Genomic DNA, 23,737 nt, shown 5'->3' on the forward strand with positions numbered 1-23,737 from the left:
TTGAAATCTGAATAAGATGCCCACAATCAGGGAGTGTATTGTTGGGAAATGTGTGTGTTACTACTAATCATCTACATTCACAAAAGTAGATAGGGGAGTGCAATGCCGCTAAGAGTTATCACAACCTCATGGACCAGTTTAGGAGCCTTGGCTTTCCCTTGGATCATAGTTTTCATTATGCCTTTAGGATGCAACCAGGACTCTCAGGCCAATATAAACCTAGAGTCTTACAGCCCATTATTTTTTAATGCCAAGCCTACCTACAGTATTTCTAACATGAAAATTGTTTGTAATTGTATAGTAAATGTGAAAAAGAGGCCCGACAATATTTCAGAACTGACATCCTCTGCTGTTATTATTAAAAGGGAACTGGTTCAAAATTTGTTAAAGAGCCCCACACAACACAGAAACCCCTAATATACCTATCAATGTAACCTGTTTCTTCAAAAAGTATTATTAAATACAATTTTTATATGCTGCAACTGCAAAACAGTTCTACTCTTTTTGCATCATTTGAAATCCTCTCAGGGGGAGGAGGAATTAAACACTGATGTTACATATTTTTAATTGATGTATATTGCAAAGTTGATGAAAATTATGTTTACTTTTCAAAAAGCTCAAGTTGTTTGGGTGGAGTTCCCATTTAAATGGCTGTTGTTAGATATCCATTGACCACCATGAGTTGACCACCATGTTTACTTTAGATTTTTTCAAATATAAATCCAGGCTGACAAAAGTAAAAGACAACTTATGAAATCTTAAAGCATTTTTCCATTGCAAAGAAACCCTGGTTTTAGACTCATTACTCTGGATTATGCTTTGAGATGCTTCAAAGGTACAGTAATTGGTGAGATGGATCACAGCATTACTGGCAAAGAAGTAAATGGGTCATAGGATATTCACATTAACCTGTTAGGAGAATGAAATTCTCCATATATCCCTCACTGGAGGTGAACTCCCAAATCCTACCTGACAGTTTTAATTTCCAGTATCCCATTTACCTACGATGAATACCTCCATTTAGGGTGAAAACAGCAATAAAGCTAATCATATAAGCGGATCTAATCACTAAAGGTTTATAAGAAATCATTTAAAATGGAAGGTGATATCTCATCTCTCGGTTCATCGATGCAATACCAATTAGATAGAGAACTGGCAGGTTGGGTGCTGGTATATAAATCGGAGCGGTGCAAATGACACTGTTATTTCAGACTCATTCTATTAGCAGTGTAAAAAAAAGCCAAAAAAAAATAAAAAATGCTTAGATGTGCACTCTGAGCTATGTCACATTAATTTGATTGGAGGGTTTACATTTTCTTAAGGTATTGCTTGTACAGGTCCTTTTCAAAAAATTAGCATATTGTGATAAAGTTCATTATTTTCTGTAATGTACTGATAAACATTAGACTTTCATATATTTTAGATTCATTACACACAACTGAAGTAGTTCAAGCCTTTTCTTGTTTTAATATTGATGATTGTGGCATATAGCTCATGAAAACCCAAAATTCCTATCTCAAAAAATTAGCATATCATGAAAAGGTTCTCTAAACGAGCTATTAACCTAATCATCTGAATCAACTAATTAACTCTAAACACCTGCAAAAGATTCCTGAGGCTTTTAAAAACTCCCAGCCTGGTTCATTACTCAAAACCGCAATCATGGGTAAGACTGCCAACCTGACTGCTGTCCAGAAGGCCATCATTGACACCCTCAAGCAAGAGGGTAAGACACAAAAAGAAATTTATGAACAAATAGGCTGTTCCCAGAGTGCTGTATCAAGGCACCTCAGTGGGAAGTCTGTGGGAAGGAAAAAGTGTGGCAGAAAACGCTGCACAACGAGAAGAGGTGACTGGGCCCTGAGGAAGATTGTGGAGAAGGACCGATTCCAGACCTTGGGGGACCTGCGGAAGCAGTGGACTGAGTCTGGAGTAGAAACATCCAGAGCCACCGTGTACAGGCGCGTGCAGGAAATGGGCTACAGGTGCTGCATTCCCCAGGTCAAGCCACTTTTGAACCAGAAACAGCGGCAGAAGCGCCTGACCTGGGCTACAGAGAAGTAGCACTGGACTGTTGCTCAGTGGTCCAAAGTATGTCATTCGGAAATCAAGGTGCCAGAGTCTGGAGGAAGACTGGGGAGAGGGAAATGCCAAAATGCCTGAAGTCCAGTGTCAAGTACCCACAGTCAGTGATGGTCTGGGGTGCCATGTCAGCTGCTGGTGTTGGTCCACTGTGTTTTATCAAGGGCAGGGTCAATGCAGCTAGCTATCAGGAGATTTTGGAGCACTTCATGCTTCCATCTGCTAAAAAGCTTTATGGAGATGAAGATTTCATTTTTCAGCACGACCTGGCACCTGCTCACAGTGCCAAAACCACTGGTAAATGGTTTACTGACCATGGTATTACTGTGCTCAATTGGCCTGCCAACTCTCCTGACCTGAACCCCATAGAGAATCTGTGGGATATTGTGAAGAGAAAGTTGAGAGACACAAGACCCAACACTCTGGATGAGCTTAAGGCCGCTATTGAAGCATCCTGGGCCTCCATAACACCTGAGCAGTGCCACAGGCTGATTGCCTCCATGCCACGCCACATTGAAGCAGTCATTTCTGCAAAAGGATTCCCGACCAAGTATTGAGTGCATAACTGAACATAATTATTTGAAGGTTGACTTTTTTTGTATTAAAAACACTTTTCTTTTATTGGGCGGATGAAATATGCTAATTTTTTGAGATAGGAATTTTGGGTTTTCATGAGCTGTATGCCACAATCATCAATATTAAAACAAGAAAAGGCTTGAACTATTTCAGTTGTGTGTAATGAATCTAAAATATATGAAAGTCTAATGTTTATCAGTACATTACAGAAAATAATGAACTTTATCACAATATGCTAATTTTTTGAAAAGGACCTGTATATTGGGATCCTGTGGTGTTTGCTTTATCTCCCAAAGTGGCTCTTTCTAGGCTGTGGTGAAACGCTTACCCAATGTAGATTATACTAGAGGCAAGGTTCAAGAGTCCCGTTAGAGACTGCATGTCTCCTACTGTGACCTTATTTGCTTTTAATAAATTATTAACGGCCATTGGTGTTTTGATAACCTTATCCAAAATGGGCATTCACTGGCCTGGGTGTCAATCCAGTCTGAATGCAGATTCTAGGTCAGTTAATGCCATGAGTGTCCCTGGCTACTTTCACTTGTTCCAAAGCTACATCAAATGTCTGAATAGACACTAAAAATACTTCCTCATTCAGCGCATCATTTACTGTTTTTTCTTATGGATATGAACGGTGTCAAGCCCTTCTAAAACCACCCTGTTCATTCTTTTAAACTAAACCTAAAGGGGAAGGTCCTGAAAAGAAACATTCTATTATACCCCATGATATCTGCAATTTTACGCAGAAAAATGCACAAGTTGAAACTGACAATGCTGGCCCAGAATTCATTTTCCTTGTGATCAGAATCATAATGTGTAATATTTGCTATGGAATTCTCAGGGTGCTAATGCTATGGGGCATGTTTAGTTTCTTGCCTCAAGCGGCAGCGCCCAGTGGGTTATTAGGGGTGGCATCAGAAAGGACGCCATGGGTGGCACAGGAGCAAGGATCTCCCCTGTTGTATTCAGGCCATGTTTTTCCCCCAGTTTCTAGAATCAGGTCTGTACCATAACACATTGCTCTGGAGGCTCTTTTATGTAGCAGCTTGCCCAGACCTCTTATCAAAGGCACCATGGACAGTATGCAATAAAATACATGAATGGAACCAAAAATTTGAAAAATAAGACTACAAAATCACATCTGGCACAGTAACAATTTTCATTAGAGTGTTTATTACAGTGCAGACTTAAGACCACCTTAAAGTGGCACAAAATAACTGCTTGTTCAACAATAAATGTTATTCCAGTGTGCAGTAGTGCAAATAACAAACAAGAAATCTTTTTGCTGTTGGTGGGCAAGTTGTATGTGCAAAACAAGCTGTATATCAACTACATGCAAAGGAAAACTTATTGTTGGCATTGGGTGTAATTTTCCATGAATGCCTTTTCTTACATTCCCCCATATAGTTTGTTTCTTCTTACTCTCTAATTTGATTTGCCATGCTTGGCTCTGGCTGCACCTGATCATTTAAACACATTCAGATATTCAGGCTGCTCTATAGCCTTCCTAGTTTTGAGGACCAAATGGCCATTCAAAGCTGTAAGGTGTTGTGTAAGTTTGCATAATGTTGTGTTAGCGGATTCAGCCATTTGTAAGGATAGCTAGGGTAGAAGGGGAAAAAATGGGATTATAAATGGAATTTAGCCAAGGTAACATTGAGTGACATAATATTAATAAATTATTTTTTTAATTTTTATTATGTGCCACCTACAGTCTTGATTTAACTGTGCTTGTATTTGCCTGCTGTAGACCTTCAGTTGCTGTTACCCCTTGCTGCTCATGTTTCACACTCTCCAGTTGAACACTTGCAATCCAGGCTGCCTGCCAGAGTGATATAGGGTAATGATATAGGGTAGAAATATAAACTGAGCTGCCCTTGGACCCTCAGTCTCCTAGAATAACCCTACTGCTTACAGTGGCTGAGAGTAATCTTCCATTCTCAGCACTACATTATTTGCATCACAAGCAAAGCTGCATAATACATCACTACCCATGTACCTAAGATATTGCTCTGGATACTCTTTTAGGGTGAAGACACACAGAGCTACTAGTAGCAGCTACTTGTTGTGGCCACTAAAATAGACAATGCTGATCATTTAATGACAATTGTCTCTACGTGTGTTTTAGCAAAGGCAATTCTCAGTATTGCCTATGGCAGGGTATTTTCTAGTGTTTAGTAGCCACGAAAAAGTAGCTGTTACTAAGTAGCTCAGTGTGTCTTCACCCTTAGATAGCAGCTTGCCCATACTAAGAAAGCCTTTTAACTCTATAAATGTATTGCTACCTCTGGCATAACATGCACTTGCATGGGAAGAGAAAGGAAGTGCCACACATCAGGCCTGGACTGGCAGTCTGTGGGTTCAAATGCCAGAGGAGCTGCTGTAAGTTGCTATTTATTAGGCTCCATGTGTGGACCTCTGTGTACTGGAAATGCCTGTTCTGAATACCAGACCTGCCACACACTTAAGCTGGCCATACACGTGGCGATCTAACGATCCGCCACACACAGTCAGGGCTGAAACAGCAGATAAGGAGGTAGAAACAATAGGATTTCTACCTCCTTCTGCCGATTCAGCCCTGAGGGCAGATTTTGGTCAGGCGCCTTCTATGGCGCCCGTTCAAAATTTTCTAACCTGGCCGATCGGCGAGTCGTCCAATATCAGCAGCTTCCTGCGATATCGGTCGACTCGCCGACATACCATACACCACCGAATATCGTACGAAACGAGGTTTTGTACGATAGTATCGGTGCGTGTATGGCCAGCTTAAGGTGACTGCCACTTGACTTGCCCAAGGGAAGGAGTGAATGATGTGCATTTACAGGTGGGGAGGAGGGGCTGGTGCAGGCAGGGTAGGTTCAGCTGAGCAGGAAAGGATTGTGCCTGCAATACAGACTGGGGAAGCACTGAAGGAGGTGAGTATTTTCCCTGCCGTTCCTTCCTCCGGATCCCTGTATCTCAGGGGCTGCACTAGCTCCCCGGGTCCGTTCCTAGTCTCCCTGCTACACAGCCATCTTTCTCTGCTCCACTAACACACAGACCCGGCTCAGTAATAATGAACCCATAACCCCTCACCCCCCAGCCTCACTGCTGCATTAGCTGACTTGCCAAACAAAGGAAAGCTTATGGAGCTTGGCCAGCAAATAGCCACACACATGTTACTGTAATCTGCTTTAGCAGCCCCTACGGTACCAACCAACCGGTTCTTCTCCTCCAGCGAACGGGCTTCCGTGTACGTCACAGTGACATCAGAGGCAGGAACGCCTGGCTATTGGCTGAGTGCTAAAGGTCGTCTGCTTAGCTGGTAGCAGGCAGGTAGAGTGGCAATAAGCAGGAGCGAGTCGTGCCGAGAGCAGCAGCCAGCATGCCCTATGTACTCATCAGCACCCAGATCCGTATGGTGAGTGGGAGCAGCGAGTGGGGATGTGCCTGCTGTGCTGCCATTGCTTTGCATGGTGTATGTGTCTCTCTATACCTGCCTCTTGGCATTGCTCTTTTCATTTTCCTGTCATTCATTAACACAACAGTTTCCTTCTGCAGCAAGAAAGGAAAATATGTTACTTTCTGTAAGGCGACTCTTATATATATATATATATGTATGTATGGAATGTTCCATGTGAATGCATTAGGCCGGGTTAGTGTAACAGCAGCAATGTGATTAGCAATAGCAAACAGTCACTTATTTGCTTTCCAAAGCTGATTCCTAATGGTTTGGCACTGCTGATAGTAATTCAGCCCCAGGGGCACAATGGTGGGATCTGCCTCAGCCCTTCAGCTGTTACTGGATTAGAAATACCTGGATCTGCTGACAGCGGAATAGTCTGAGATGACACTGGATTTACAAATCCCTGCGCTAGGAAATCACTTCCTGTTATACGGAAACCCAGTATCCACACATTATTGCAGTACAAATTCTCACTGTGTCCTGCTTAAAAAAATAACTTTATTTTTTACTTATTTGTTTTTTTCTGTAATAATAAGCCAGTGCAGGTATAGGACCCCTTATCCAGAATGCTCGGGACCAAGGGTATTCAGGATAAGGGGTCTTTCCGTAATTTGGGTCTCCGTACCTTAAGTCTACTAAAAAAATCAATAAAACATTAATTAAACCGAATATGATTGCTTTGCATCCAGTAAGGATTAATTTTATCTTAGTTGGGATCAATTACAAGGAACTGTTTTATTATTACAGAGAAAAAGGGAATCAGGTTTAAAATTCTGAATTATTTGATTAAAATGGGAGACTGCATTCCGTAATTCGGAGCTGTCTGGATAACGGATTTCCAGATAAGGGATCCCATACCTGTACCTTGTACGTGATGGTAAATAAGTTGCATAAATCCATATGAGAGGTGAAAAAAATCCTATTTTTTTATTTTTTAATTATTACTCTTTTTTTGGTAGACGTAGGGTATGGTGATCCATATAATCAGGAAACCCCAGATCTTAATCCTCTTGTAAAGGTTTTACTCCTGGCATTTACAATTACACACACAATCGAAGGTCACTTCAAAGGTAGCTGTAAGCATGTTATATAATGTCCTTTTATTCTTTAACTGGTCTTTATTTTTATTTTTTTTATAGTTTTTGAAATATTTGCCTTCCTCTTCTGCTGCTTCCCAGATTTCAATTAGGGGTCACTGACCCCGGCAATAGTCATGTGGGTGGCAGCTTCCAAATTTATACTTGCGCCTGCCCTGCTCCTTTCGTGACGTCATTGGCGGGGCAGGTACAGGTCTATAAATAGAGGGTAGAAGCCGGGTCGGGTAGGCTTCACCTGGCAACAGTCTTTCCCTGTGCCTGCACTTGGGGCCATTGAGTTATTAACTCAGGTACAGGCACATGGAGAGGATATTGATATGAAATGCACACTTGCACTTTTCAGCACTGAAATCCATTCAATGTGCTTGCAGCAGGTCCAATGCAATGGCTCTGGGTGCAGGCACAGCACCCAGATTTATGCCAGCGTAGGTAGGGTTACCACGTGACTGGTATGTTATCAGCGCAAATGATACTTGTTGCCAATGTTAATAATAAGGAAGAAAGGAATCTGATATAGGAAGGCTGCTGATATTAAAATGATAACCCCAAGTTTGAGCTGCACGAGATTTGCCATTGTACTACAATCCAGTTTTTCTTGCTTATTGGCAGGTTGGCCAGAAGTGAGCGAACTGGAAGATATCCCAGCAGCATTCCATAGCCAGCCAAACTGAATTAGTAAATGCACTGCTGCTTCTCACTGTGAGATAGACACATTAAGGACACCACCATTCCTGTTATTATGCTAGCTTTAAAGGACAAGTCAACTCAAAATATAATTTTTGCTTAATAAAAGAAAACATAGTTCTAAGCAACTTTGCAACATACATTCATTACATATTTGCAATGGTTTTTTAACTTATTTGTATATATAATTTAGTAGTGTTTGCCAGTCCTTTTCTACTCCCTGCCCCGGTGGCTCTGGCATTTGAAACACAAGGCAGCAGACTGACAGACCTGACTTGCTGAAGGAGACTGACCTTTGCAACATTGTTTAAACTGTAACAACCAGGAGTTCAGAAAATGCTGCTTTCAATAGCAAATACATTTACGAATAACTTTTAAAGAACTAAACATTTTTAATAAATTCACATTGGAAAGTTGCTTAGAATTATGTTTTCTTTTATTAGGCAAAAATGTATTTTTGGGGTTTGACATGCCCTTTAAAACAAAAGCTTTTCAGTGCCATCTGTGAGGGGCATAAGCAGCACCTCAAGAAGCACGTGGCAAGCAGCCAAAAATGTAAGTGGCCACCTCTTTATTGTGAGCACAGGCAGCACTGAAATGGTGGAGATGGTGACTTTATTCTCCCGTGTCTGGGTGCGTGCTTGGAACATCTGCCTGACAATCAGACTGTGAGATGCGCGGGTCCCCACACAGCTGTGTCCCCCCCAACGAAACGCCGCTGATTATTTTTCCAGTTGTCTGTTATTGTGTAGAGCAACAAATCCGCATCTCCAGGGATGGATCTATAATTCCTTACCAGTGTAATTTGTTTAGAGTCAGTAGAATTTATGGCAAGCAAGGCAGGACTACTTCTATTCACTTTAGAGCACAATGAATCATTTATATTCTCATCATAAATAGGTAATAATTACATTAGGAAGAGTGATTTATGATAAATGTACCTTTGTCTGTCATTCAGTGATGGTTCTTGTACAGTATGTGTTTTGGCTATATGGGGTTCCTTATGCGCTAACAATGGCGGTTTACCTTACTGTATTTAGGTACTAAATAGGCACATTACACCAATTTCTTTATACTGGAACTTATTCAGAAATGCTCAGGACCTGTGGTTTTACGGATAAGCGATGTTTCCGTAATTTAGATCCCCATATCTTAAATTGACCAAAAAATAATTTAAGCATTTAAGCAAGGATGAAGACACACGGAGCTTCTAAGGGCTCTGGCACACAAGGGAATTTAGTCGCCCGCGACAAATCTCCCAAATTGTGGGCTACTAAACTCCCCGATATAACATCCCACCAGCAAAAATGTAAATCGCCGGTGGGATGGCATACGCGGCGGCACGAGAGGCAACTTTGGCGATTTCTGCAAATCGTGGCGCCGCGTATGCTATCCCACCGGCGATTTACATTTTTGCTGGTGGGATGTCATATCGGGGAGTTTAGTTGCCCACAACAAGGGAGATTTGTCGCAGGCGACTAAACTCCCTCGTGTGCCAGAGCCCTTAGTAGCCAGAAAATACTGAGAATTGCCTCTGCTAATACACACCTAGAGACAATTATCAGTAAATGATCAGCATTGTCTATTTTAGTAGCTATGGCAAGTAGCTCCTACTAGTAGCTCTGTGTGTCTTCCCCCTAAACCCCGTAGGATTGTTTTGCATGCAATAAGGGTTCATTTTATCTTAGTTGGATCAAGTACAAACTGCGGTTTTATTATTACAGAGAAAAGCGAAATACATTTCTAAAAATTTGAATTATTTGCTTAAAAATGACTCTTTGGGAGATGGGCTTCCTATAATTTGGAGCTTTCTGGATATTGGCTTTCCAGATAATGGTTCACATATTTGTATCATAATGTTAGAACATTATTCATATCCACAGCCTCACTACCCTCATGGGGAAGAACTATTTGCTTTGCTTCAGGTGAAATTTCAGCTCTTCAGGTATAAATGGGTGCCCCCCACACTGTCTGTGTATAATGTGATTGATTGGTAATAAATATTAAGTTTCACAACTGGCTTTAAGCCTTGAGATGCAGTTACAAGAATGAACTCACACAAGACTGTTTGTCATACAGGAGACTGGCCCTACGATTGTGGGAGATGAATTTTCTGATACACAACTGATGGCACAGCTAGAGGCAGATAAAAGGACAGTGCTGGGAAATAATTTGTAAGTGTGAGCATGGCCTGGCTGGTAATGTAATATTGTTGGTGAGGGGGAAGATGGGGTAATTGGATTGATACTATACTTGGTGGAAGTAAGGTAAAGTGAAGGCTTTATTTCAGGGTTGGTCATTGATACACTGAATGGGTCATTGGTTGAGATGGTTTTCCATAATACCCAATCAGCGATAGTGAGGTCACACCAGAGTTTGATCATCGAAATTGGTTGGTTTAAGGGGCCACACACACACAGAGATGCAGCTCAGCCTGCACTTAGACTGGATGGGAAATCTGTGCATTATAGCAGCTGATCCTTCAGAGGCAACTGAATTGCTGATTGGTTTTATTTTACACCAGGGTAATAACCAATAGCAACCATTTGCAGAGATTTATGGTACTATGGGAAAAGGAAGTAAAACCCATTTTGCTTACAGGAATATTGGTACAATAATCTTAAAGGGAAAATATAGCTTAACATATAGGTACAGTACAGGCATTGTCTATGGGGAGGGGTGCATTGTGCAAATAAATGTGTTAAGGTGACTTCAGTGACTGTCCTTCTTTGTGTTGGTCCCAGTTCAGAGTACTGCGTGAATGAGCCTCCACGCGTGACGCTTAACAAGCTGGAAAAACTGGGTTATCGGGTTGTAAGTATGACAGGTGTTGGGCAGACTTTAGTGTGGTGCCTGCACAAGGAATAAGGATTCTCACAGACTGACCAGGAACCGCTTCCACATTCCCAAGAGGATTTTGTAGCAACATCAGCTTGTAATTGCCTCTGCCCCACCCAGGTTCCAAGACTTCAGCCATGCTTGCAGACAACTGGCTCCAGAACAAAATGGATATGCGCTGCTTACATTTCCACCAAAGTGCAATCAGATTGTATTGTTATACAGTCAATGTCTATGATCTCATGGTTGGCCAAAATTTCTTCCATTTTAAAATATAATGTAATAACTGCATTACATTTAATAAACATTCCCGTGCCAGACTAATTAGCTTAAAAAAATATATAAAATTGTCCCCTATAAATGGCAGCTAAAGGCAGATTTATGGAAATGTGAGATTAGAGCTTGCCACAGAAAAATTCACCCACTTTCTTTTCATTCTTATGGGATTTTTAAAAGTGTATTTATCAAATGGTGAATTCTAACTTTCACCCACTGATGCTATTAAAATGTCCCATAGGAATGAATAGCAAGTGGGTGAATTTTTCTCTGGTGAGCTATAAGCTTACATTTCCATAAAACTGTCCTCTCCCCTAACTTGCCCATTATTATATTATGTTCTACTACTGGTTACCTCCCTTTTCTGTTTTATTTTATATCACCCAAATGTTTTAAATATATTTACTGTGGCACAACTAGATAACGGTATCATTGTCTTTATGGATTCAGAGAAAAATGTGTCCCCTTTGTCAAACCTCAGATAAATGTAACTGACATACATGTCATTTTGTGCTCATTGCAACCGTTCAGGTGGATTACATTATTTTCCTACCTAAAACATGTGGGCTACAGTTGAAAGCTCTTTGGGCTGCTTTTCTTTATCATGGCCAAGAAGAGAAGATGTAGAGGAAGAAGACTTTTTAGCTGTATTCCCACCTGGCTAGAAGCTGTGGACAGGTTGGTAGGGGAAACAACTGGGGATCAAGTGGATGCAGGACAAAGCTTATTAAGACAGGAGACAATGTGGCACATAAGGCTACAGAGAGACCCATTGATTTGAGTTTGATAGTACATATTTGGTAACTGGGTAGAAGCCAAAGGGCATGTTAGCCAGCAGAGTATAGGGCACTATGAACTGCCTAATCAGGTCAGGAGCCCCGACTGAGTGTGGCAGGTCTAAATTATGTTTAAAATCATTTTTGTAAAATGTATTAACATGTTCATGTGCCATTATGAAATTGTGTTCAAATGTTGCATAAATTATATTTTGGAAATATAAATGGATCTAGCTGCATGCCTACAGTGACCTGTTGGCGTCATCTAAGGAAAGTACCATTAGAGTTACTATTCCCTACACTCCAGCCGTGCATGTTTTTCAAGTAACATCCCTGGCATAAGTGGTGGCTCTTACAGACCACCTAGTCTGCCTACTGGCACATTGGCTCTGCTGTATGAAAATCCACAAATACTTTGGTGAAGAGAGCTGAAAGCTTTTTTAGATAACCTATGAACTCAATATACACTTGGTTTCTATTTGTCCATATTGAATACTATGTGCTATGTAATGTTATTTTATGTAATGTTAAGTGTGATACATTCTCTATGTGAGGCTGCCATGCAAGGAAAGCATCATATTGGTAATAGCTAGTGGCCAAGGCACAAACATCACACTTAAGCCACACTACTAAATGTATAGGTACAGCTCTCTGCATAACCACAGCACACTACCCTATTGCAAGGATGGGTTCAGAACCTACATGCCCTTTACTACCAAATCACTGTAATGTTTCTATATATTTTGCCCCTTACTGAATTGATGAGTTTAAAATGCACCTTCTTGCTTACACACTATAAATGTATTAAAAAAAAATTCCAGTGAAATGTAAGAATGAGATTTAATAATGACAATGTCATATCCAAATGCCAGTGTACAAATAAAAACATATGTCTTTAGACTGCTTTTGTCCATGATTGTGCGGCAACTGGCTTACCAACCTGGTCTGGTTCAATATTTCTCTCCGGGTTACGAGGGGGAAGAGTCTGTATCATCACAACTATAGGTTCATGTCTTATAAAGACACTTATTATATAACAAACCATGACTGCTGGAAAAAATCAGCAACCAGTATAAAATACAAATCTGCCAGCCGGGCAAAGTGTTAATCCTTCGATCACTCATCTTCTCTTTGCATTTGCTCTATGAGCCGCTGGCGCTCAGCAGCTTGTCTCATCTTCATCATCACTAAGCTTTCAAAATCCCGCTCTGAGCGTACAGAACCCTGGATAGAAAAACATTATTTAGTAAGAATCACCTCAGAGTTGTTCTTATAGGGGTGGGTATAGATGGTTACATGACAAATGTCCTGCCTTAGCCCCTCTGCAATTGTAAAGGCCTAGACCTACCTGGCTTATATATGCCACAATCCTTTGTCACGCAGAACAGCTGAGGGGTTTGACAGCTTAAGGCTGCCAGACTCTGCTTAGCCTCATTGTTGTTAGCCATTGTTGTGCTGCAGGTCGATTATTCCTAAGCATATTATGTTCACGGATGTTCTTTATTAAGTTTAATGGTGATTGATCCAGGGAATAATCAGATTAGCTGTCTGTGACTGGAAAGTGATTTACCTCCCACTTTCCAGAAGCAGAGATTTACCACAGGTGACTAATCTCTGTGGGACATTACCCTAAGTTTGAAGACACACAGAGCTACAACTAGCAGCTACTTGTCATGGCTACAAAAACAGACAATGCTGATCATTTACTAATAATTGTCTCTACGTGTGTTTTAACAGAGGCAATTCTCAGTATTGTCTATGGCAGGGTATTTTCTGGCGTTTAGTAGCCGTGACAAGTAGCTGCTACTAAGTAGCTCTGTGTGTCTTCGCCCTTACACCAGTCTCTAATGTTTTCCTTTGGCTGGACCATACTGCCCTATGTCTTAAAGCACCACGCACACCAAGCTACTCTACTGAGCAATGATGCAAGCAGATTGTAAGCTCTATGGGGCAGGGACCGCCATCCTCTTGTCTCTTATTAAATGTATTGCATCCGTACCTTGTATTTGTTATCATACTTTGTATTTATCTATTATTGTAATAACCCTGTTTGTTGTATTGATTTATTATTCTACTGTACAGTGCGGTGTATATAAGTAGCGCTATAAGATATACATACATACATACAAAGTCAAGCTGCACTATGCAATTAATAGTCCATTTTTGTGAAAATAATCAAGGGATGAGAAAAGTTAGAAATTAATAAAAGGACATGGGGAAAGCAGATGGGATAGAGACAAAGGCAAGGGAAAATTAAAGACAGAAAACTGTATAACTAGTCCTATCTGTTACATATATTTGACTTTACAATGAGTAGCGCAGCCTGTCTTCTCAGCACCTTCCCAACAGGAATAATGGCTGAGGAAACAATGGTTCGCTAACCTAGTGACGTACAACGAATGGGATGCTACTGTCCATTCTCTTGAGTCACATGAAGAAAAGCAGAGCTAAGATTAAAATACAGATCCAGAACATACATTTTCTTACATTCAGGCTCTCTTAGATAATGAGAAAGAGCACAAGAACATATGGAATTAAAGGAGGCAATGTAAATGGCCTTTAGATCCACCCTGCATGTGTTTTGGGACAAGGGCACACAGCAAACTACAGAGCACAGAAGTCTTGGTGGAAATACATTATTTAGTACTAATTAAGATCCACCCACCTCTCACAGTTTGTTTATGAGAATGCACAGGGGCCCTAGAGAAATTAGAGGGAACATTCCTACGTGGCGCTGTAATAAGCCATAAGGCATGCAGTAATTACACGGCTCCTTGTGCTTCCTGCAGCTGCTGTGCTCTGGGATTGGCCCAGTGGTTTGGGGAGTTTCGGTCAATGAAAGCAAAGCTGACCTGGCATGGACAGAAAGCACTGGCCCTTGTGCCAGAACACAGGATAGAGGTCTTAGTATAGCCATGGGCAAACGAAGGCTCACAAGGTGCTGTAGAACAAAACCACTGCCATCACATCGGTTTCATTAGGAAGTTTAAAACCACTTTCAGTAGCACAACATAGAGTAGTAGAGCTAGTCTGCTCCAAAGAATGCTACACATGACAGCCATGCTCCCAATATCAGATCATCAAAAGTCGAACTGTGCAGCACGACTGGTGGCCGCCATGTCTGGACTCATCATTTCTTGTCTCTGGTTCCCTGGCACTGATAGCTGACCAGGAGCACGTGCAATGGAAGCCAGGATAAGATCCGTTTCTACTACCCATGCTCGGCTATCAATAGGGCAGCTGGGACGGGGCCTAGTTCTCCTTTAAACTGTTTTTATCCATGCAGACCAGCTGTGAAATTCTTACCTGGAAAGGTGCAGAGTGAATATTGGCAGATGAAGAACTGGAATTCTCCTGGAGAAAGGAAGATGGAGGGCTTTCCAGCCAGGATATCTTTAGAGGGTTACTTATAAGGCCGGATTCGTTTCTCACTGCCATTTCCTGTAGGGTAGACAGTATATACATGAGTGTTAGCGCTGAAGATTTGGAGCTGCCACCACATGCCCAGTGCTCAGCTGTTAAATGTTATTGCTTCAATAGCTACAACAAGCAATAACCCAGCAGCAGCAGTGCTCCATCTGGCTGAAGGGGTTCAAACCCATAACTTATTTTTTGCCAATACACACTACATTTTAGAGGATCAACCCCTATGTCAGATGTACACTGGTGTTCTTGTAAATCGCAGTGAATAATGGCACAGAATGTCTATATGGAGCAATTGCTATTGAAAGTAGCATCTTCTTGTCCCTTGCTATTCTCTGCACTGCAGGTTCTGACTATTGAAAGTGTAGCCAGCTCATTATAAGACATGGCATTGCTAAAAATTGAATCTTGGCTTGGACAAGAGCTAACTTTGCTACATTGTTCCAATAGTCAGAACTCTTAAATCTTTTTTTAAATTTATTATGCAAAATGTTATTTAAGTGTTCCCCTACAGAGTCCTTGCCATAAAAGCTCAGAAAAGAAAACAGCATGACTTACCGCTGCTTTAAATGATGAAAACTCTGCTATAGCAGATCCTTTCTTGCTGGAGACGAGTAAATTAGAAACTTGCCCATACTGTAATAGAAGGAAATGCATTAATCACTCCATGTATAAACTCTCAGGGAAGCATCCCAATTAAATGGGGGTACAAATTAAACCTAAAGGGCTGCCTGGTCTCTGCATATACTGTATGACAAGTCATGCTGCACATATATGTAAAAGGGAGGAATACACAAAACAGGTATAATAGTAATCTGGGGGAATAACCCATAACAAACAATAAGAATTGACCTGCAGTCAGGAATTACATTTTCTCATTGGCTCCTACCAATGAATATTGTGAATTTCCTGCTCACTTTTGGATATCTAAACTTGAAGAGTCAATCCAACCAACAGAAACAAAAAACACTACAGGGAGGCACCCCCCCATGCCATTTATTTCCAGAGTATGGGATACTGTGGTGGTCTAATAATATTATGGTCTGTAATATTGAAAAACGACTTAAGCATAAGATAAGACTCTCCCACTAAATGGCCTCCCATGGGGTTAAATAGCAGGGTCCTACTATTCACTGACTAATAATTGCAGCCTATTCCATGATAACCTACCTTCCAATAACCAACAATGTTTCCTATAACTGAATTTCCAACTTGATTCATTCATAAATTAGCTTTTTGAATTTAATGCCCCCCCCCCCCCCCCCCCCCCGCCTTGCTGGTAATGGCCCATAAACTCCTATACTGCACCAATATTTAAAGTTTTACAACGCCAAACCTGTAAATAACCTGTAACTCAGAGGCACTGAACCTCCTATTGGGCAGTGGGTATTCATTTATATAACATACCGTAATAAATATAAAATTGAGAGAGACCCAGAAAGGGACAGGGGGACTGGAGCGATAATGCCAAGTATTTTTAGTCTGATACTGACATCTTGTGGACAATAATGCCAATGGATACTGTTATTATTATTACAGTACTAATAATACACACACATACACACAATCACCCAAGATTTTCCTGACTGTCAACCTCTGTAATTGTGCTAAGCAGAGGAAAGGTAGAGGCAGCAAAAGCCGCACAATGAACAGAGGATGACTAGATGATCACTAACCTTTTGAAGGAGCATCCTAAGCACATCTTCCGTATAACCACCTCTTGTCTCATCATCCTTCTTGCACTTCCATTTTAGCTAAGAAGGAAGGGGAGAAAAAACAAGGATTTAGACAGATTTAGAGTTTTCTTCAGGGAAATTCATTTAGAAATTGGATAGACTAAATCCCAACAGTCAACAACATGCCATTGAGAAGCCCGAAGACCCAAACTGAAGGCAGCATGTTTTTTATAAACATTATCCATATGGTTGCCAACTTTATGGCACATAATATTATAAACAATAATTCTCACTGCGAAGTCACCAGGGCAAAAGATCATTTCTTTTAATGTGCAAACTGCTACGATACAATAAATAAAGAGTGGGAAGACTTTCACAGAATGAATACAGAGCATGAATACAGTATTGCTCAGATTGCCTTGTTAATAAAGGGATTGTTCCCTTAAAATTAACTTTTAGTATGATGTAGACAGTGATATTCTGAGACAATTTGCAATTGGTCTTTATTTTTTATTATGTGTTTGTTTGTTTTTTAATTATATAGCTTCTTGCTCAACTCTCCAGTTTGGAATGTCAGCACCTGTCTAAATTACACTAGCAACCAGGCAGTGGTTTGAATGAAAGACTAAGGGCTCTGGTACACGGGGAGATTAGTCGCCCGCGGCAAAACTCCCTGCTCGCGGGCGACTAATCTCCCCGAGTTGCCTTCCCTCTGCCATCCCACCGGCGAACATGTAAGTCGCCGGCGGGATGGCAGACGCGGCGGGGCGATTTCGGGAAATCGCCGAAAAAGCCTCGCGAGTCTTTTTCGGCGATTTGCGCGAAATCGCGCTGCCGCGTCTGCCATCCCGCCGGCGACTTACATGTTCGCCGGTGGGATGGCAGAGGGAAGGCAACTCGGGGAGATTAGTCGCCCGCGAGCAGGGAGTTTTGCCGCGGGCGACTAATCTCCCCGTGTACCAGAGCCCTAAAACATGAAAAAGAGAGGGCCTAAAAATAAAGATAAGTAATAAAAAGTAACAAAAACATTAGTGTTTTTTGTCTGCCGGGGTCAGTGACCCCCCCCCCCCCTCCATTTGAAAGCTGGAGAGAGTTAGAAAAGGAGGCAAAAAATAACAAATGAAGACCAATTGCTAAGAAGTGGCCATTCTATAGCATACCAAATGTTAATTAAAGGTGGGCTATCCCATTAAAGGAGAAAAAGAGCACTCGGTTTTTCTGTTATTGGTATCACATCAATAGCCACCCCAGCAGCAGCTCTGTTTTATAGATATTTTTTTTTTTTTCAACTAGGAAACATCCAGCAAATTTAAACATAATGTAAAATACCTAATGCATAAAAAAAGCACAAAATAAAGCGAAAGTGAAACCATGAAGTGAGCAGCACATAAAAGCAGCAGGAAACAGCCATATACTAACAGAAGCAGCAGGGCACAATCCAGCAAGAGGTTGTTGCAAGTTCTTACCTTAAGTTTAGCAGACACTAGCCCATCTCCAGCACCACTGGCGGCATAACCTTTATAGAGACAATAGTACAGAATTTCCACAGATATCAGAGGCAGCTTGTATTCACAAACAAATTTCCCTTCACATTTCAAATCAGTCATCTATATACAGTGAATATCAACTGTATGTTGTACAAGTACTTATGTACATGCTGCATACGTGTACACCAGAGGTATGTATAGATGCAACAACGAGTTCATATATATAAAATCTGGAAATCAAAGCAGGAACATCTATGTAATACCAAACTGTCTAATCAGCACGAGTCCAAGGATTATGTACCTCGCAGCCTCTGTTCCATCTCTGCTTTGATCTGCTCCCGTACCAGCCTCTGTTGCTCTTCCAGCTGCCGTGATCCTTCTTCCCGCAGGCGTATGATCTGAGATAGATGTTATATGGAAAGCAATCAATTTTTTCCATCATGTTGTGCAAGTATAGGTGGATTATATTAATAGCAGGGTTTCAAAAGTCTATGCAATTTGGGGGTTATACAAATTCCCTGGCTTGCCACATTTGGACCATAGGTGTCTAACTTTACATGACTGTTATAGGACCATAACACAAACATCTAGTGAAGGCAGCCTTGTTTGCTATTATTAACAGTCTTGTCAGGAAAGTGCATAAAAAGTTAAATATAACTAAATCCTGCACAGCAAAGCCCACAGACCTTTTTTTTGCATTATGAATAAAATGCCATGTTACTTACTACTGCACCATTCACGTTACTCTGTACCCACCTCTTGTTCCAATGTTTGTGCCACTTGTGCTTCATCCTCTTCTGTCACCACAGCCTGTGCTTCCCGCTCACGAGCCTCCAAGTCTCACATAGAATAAAGAAAAGATCCTCTGTTAAATAGGCTTCAATCAACTGACATTACAAAGTAGCAGATAAGGGACCAATGCCTGTGCAGGGCAAATTCCCACGCCGAACCAACCTTACAGTGGAACTGTTACATTATGTGGGTTGTCTATACCTTACAGACTAAAGGCAATGTGTATTTAGGACAATATAGTATAGGGAGATTTCTGCAAAACTGCCCAAAACAATTCCCCATATACCCTCCAGCAATTCCTAAAAGCAATAATGTATTGTCTATTTCCTGAGGTTATACCATATTCTTGGAGTACACTTTGGAAAACGCTGCATAATTTTTTTGCAGGGTTACTGGTCTATGTTGGGTCATTCAAGCATATTTCTTACGTGCATATGACGGAAACAACTGCTTAGAGCTACTGAAACAACTGCTTAGAGATGCTGGGCCTTTAAAGGGGTGGTTCAACTTCGTTTTACACCTTTTAGTTTGTTTTTGAATGACTGATTCTTAGCAACTTTTCAATTGGTCTTCATTTTTTGTTATAGTTTTTAAATGATTTGCCTTCTTTTTCTGAATCTTTCCAGCTTACAAATGGGGGTCACTGACCCCAACAGCCAAAAAATTATTGCTCTGTGAGGCTATGATTTTACTGTCATTGTTACTTATTTATTACTTATCTTTTTATTTAGGACCTGCTCTATTCATATTCCTGTCTCTCTTCCACTACCTGGTTTCTAGGTTAAAATGGAACCCGGCAACCAGATAGTTCTTGACATTATACAATAGTATACTAAAAGTTAATTTAAAGGTAAACTAACCTTTTAAACTCGAGGAAGTTTAGACTACTGTTTAGATGGGTTATTCCAGCTACGCTTATTTATATTAAGACAGGAAGCAGCCATATTTCTTGTCTTGGCAGCAATGAATCTGAATATTCTTACCAAGCTTTACTTTTTTTCTCTTCTCATCTAGCTTTTGTGTTCTTTTTGCAGCAGCCTCTTTAGCTTTCCGGAGATTGTCATATGCAGCCTATAGATACATAACATTCACAAAATCACATAGACTGTATATTATTAACAGATTTTGTTATCATGATACATTTCCATTCTGCACTAGCCATTTTGTTAAGCTTAATATACCGGAGATAGTATTTCCTTACTATAAACCCCTGTGCTGTACTGCAGGAAGGACACATTTTACCAGGCCAATTCAATAATTTTCTTATAAACAGGCCAGATAAAGCCTGATAGTTAATAGATCCCTGCCTTTCACATTACTCCATATATCCTTATGTTCTTAGCTGGTACTTGTGTAGTGCTGCAAACATCATTGCATGTCCAGTGTGCTCTTTCCTGCTGTAAGCACTGACTGGCCATGCCCTAGTAATGATCAGCAAGCAGCCTCCGTGCAAACCCACCGCAAGATTCCACAAGTAAATAATGGAGAATGTCCAATTGCAGGCATGGTGTGGTGCTTCTCTATAACTAATTTGCTGAGCACATGAAGCATATTATGCAGCCATACTGCACTCTCTCATGGGTACAGGGATCCATTTAACACTGAATGATTTCCCACTCAATTCAGAGGCATACATTTATTTCCAAACATGTAACTTTAAGTGCTGTGTAGAGCACAATGGGCCAGATTTGACCATTTCTTTTATAGGCCAAATTTGGAGTCATGGCTGGTAGCTAACAGTGGAGCCCTAAAGCCATTTGTTGAAAGAACCTTTTCTTGGGCTATATTACAATGAACTAAAAGGTGTAAACATATTTTTTACAGCACAGGACTACGCTGAATGTAGTCCAAGGGTTGGAGTCATAAATGGAATCTGATCTGCAGGTTGCCTATCCCTAACTCAACCACAAGTGATCTTTAGGTGGATCCCTAATGTATGGCGTACATGTTGCCAATAGTAATCTTAATGATTAACATACAGAACAGCTCTCTGCAGTGCTCTGATCTGTTTCACATATACAGGCACTTACCTTGGCAGCACCATCCGTCAACACTTCCAAGGCCTGAGACAGCTGATGAAATAGTTCAGCTACAAAAAAAAAAAAAACAAAACACAGAAACAGAGGAAACAATGTAACATGATGGCATCACAAACACCCCCAATTTAATTTTGTAATAATCATCAGCTCAAGTCACATACATATGAAATAACGCTGGGCAGCCATAAGACAGGAGCAAATGGCTCAGGTAATGTAAGTTCTAAGTGCTGCTATAGGAATACAGGACATGAAGCTCAAGGGTTAAGGGCTCTAGGGCAGCGCTGTCCATCTTCTGTGGTACCGAGGGCCAGAATTTTTTTGGCCAACATGGTAGAGGGCCGATAATGGAAGCCAGTTTGACCACTCCCCCTTTTTAAACCACACCCACTTAAAATCACACCCATGTTATGACATGAGCTTTTAAGACTATACCTACATTAATGGTGGTAGTGCAGCAAAACCCCAAATGGTTGGTGCTCACTGTAGGGCTATCACCCTTATTTCATATGTGAAAGAATTATATTATGCCATATTAAGACACAACCTTAAATCCATATGCCTCCTCTTCCCCTGTGGATAGCACAGCAACCCTCAGTACATAATTACACACCTTAGGGACCATATAATGACTATTTTCAAATGCTAACAAACTCCCAGAACAAACCCCTGCCAGGTTCACCTCCCACAGGCAGCATAGGGCAGACAGAGTATGGCACACACAGGCAGCATAAGGCAGGCAGAGTATGGCAAACACATGCAGCATAGGGCAGGCAGAGTATGGCACACACAGGCAGGGTAGGCAGAGTATGGGACACACAGACAGCATAGAGCAGGCAGAGTATGGCACATCAGGCTAGGCTCGATCAATCGATTGCCACATAGTTGATGCATCTCCTGATACTTTCCCCCGGCATTGCCGTATCGCCTTTGTTCAAATGACAGGAAGCCGAGTTTAATAGGTATTTTCTTCTAAAGCATTCAAAATAACAAATGGTTTTCAGGATAGGGCAATTATAGGGGATGGGTAGAATAGATTTTTTAGTTAAAAATTTTTAGTGTTACTTTTCCTTTAACACAAGAAAACACAGGGGTTATCCCTGTTTTGCATTCAATTTCTTCATATGGTCGGGGCGCTGCCCTCCTTTACTCCATAGCACCAGGGAGAACTATTCTGAGAGGCCAGGTATGCATGTGGTTTTTCATTTTTGAGTGACACAACAACAAATAAACACAGGGGCTCACCTGCCCGAGGGTTGTCCGGATTCTTGTCTGGATGGCAAGTTAGCGCTTTCTGTCTGTATGCTTTCTTAATCTTCGTAGTTCAGCAATACATAAAGGTTAATAAAAGACCATAATTAATTGACTGCTAAAAATATACAGTAAAACAAAAAGTAAAAAAAAAAAAAATTTAAACTTATTCACCCATATTATATAAATATGGAAATATGCTTTTTTACAGCTCAGAGCTTGGGCTACAAATCTGCATGCAAGCCCAATAAGAACCACCTGATATATTAAATCTTATATTTCCCCATTACACACTCCCCTGCTTCACTGCCCTCAGTGCTAATTGTCAGTACTGCCCTGCAGCCCCAGATACCCCTCACCAACTCACCCTATCCCTCCTCTGCCTCCATAACTGCCCTTCAATAAAGACACAAGTTAGAAAATGTACTGTGTAATTCACTGCTGGCTGCATAATTAAATCTATGGCGTCACACAACAGATATATTTCATAAGAATCTCTCTATAAATTTTAAAATGTGTGTGTGTGTGTATATATTATATATATATTTAACTTTTAAATGGGGGTCACTGACCACAACAACCAAAAAATTATTGCTCAGTGAAGCTACAGTTTTATTTTTATAAATTACTTATAAACAAACCAGCCATTCATTCAAACCACTCCCTGGCTGCTAAGGTAATTTGGACCCTAGCAACCAGATAGCTGCTGAAACACCAAACTGGAGAGCTGCTGAACATAAAAAAAACTAAAAAACTACAAATAAAAAACAAAGACCAATTGCAATTTATCTCAGAATATTACTCTACATCATACTAAAAGTTTAGTTTTCTCAGCGGTGATCATGCGCTTTAAAGCGTCTGCACTTTGATGCAAAAAATCTCATACAGCAGGGTACCCAGCCAATTTAATGATATAATATCCAGCATGAAGCAAATTTTAGCAATGCACATTATCCCCCGTAAGCCATATGTATGCATTCTATCCCTGTTATTACCTCTTTCGCTGTTGCATCAGGCCCCACTCCCAGCAGCCCGTACAGGTCCATCTGGAGTAATTCCTTAGAAGCCTTTCCAGAAGACATTTTTCCTCTATTCCTTTTCGACTTCCACACTAGATAGAAAAGGTGCCTAGTTTTTCATTTATTTTTGCCATTAGGGAAAGGTCGCTCTTCCTGTTTCGGGATTTGTAGTTTGTTTTTTTTCTCTCACATTAGTCAACGCAACTAGATTTTATAATACGGAACTACGTTTCCCACTAAACACCGCGCGTCGCCATGTAAAAAAAACCCACAAAGCAA

The 23,737-nt window shown here is 40.9% G+C and overlaps 2 protein-coding genes across 3 annotated transcripts; one reads left to right on the plus strand and one right to left on the minus strand.

Annotated features, from left to right (window-relative positions):
• The first annotated feature begins 5,482 nt into the window (after window positions 1-5,482).
• On the plus strand, window positions 5,483-12,674 carry gchfr (GTP cyclohydrolase I feedback regulator). Of its 2 annotated transcripts, XM_018096194.2 has the most exons (4): window positions 5,483-5,573; window positions 5,876-6,058; window positions 9,964-10,058; window positions 10,629-12,674. In XM_018096194.2, exons 2-4 carry the CDS (start codon window positions 6,023-6,025, stop codon window positions 10,750-10,752), a joined length of 255 nt encoding a protein of 84 aa, XP_017951683.1. In that variant the 5' UTR covers window positions 5,483-5,573; window positions 5,876-6,022; the 3' UTR covers window positions 10,753-12,674.
• dnajc17 (DnaJ heat shock protein family (Hsp40) member C17) lies at window positions 12,598-23,594 on the minus strand. The gene is given in 11 exon segments (NM_001017233.2): window positions 12,598-12,998; window positions 15,081-15,215; window positions 15,756-15,833; window positions 16,874-16,951; window positions 18,340-18,389; window positions 18,662-18,758; window positions 19,117-19,199; window positions 20,136-20,223; window positions 21,183-21,241; window positions 22,434-22,503; window positions 23,435-23,594. Coding segments are annotated over 11 exon segments (933 nt in total). The 5' UTR covers window positions 23,522-23,594; the 3' UTR covers window positions 12,598-12,890.
• Window positions 23,595-23,737: the final 143 nt, after the last annotated feature.

This window comes from Xenopus tropicalis, chromosome 8 (genome assembly GCF_000004195.4).
Source record: "Xenopus tropicalis strain Nigerian chromosome 8, UCB_Xtro_10.0, whole genome shotgun sequence".
Classification (NCBI taxonomy): domain Eukaryota; kingdom Metazoa; phylum Chordata; class Amphibia; order Anura; family Pipidae; genus Xenopus; species Xenopus tropicalis.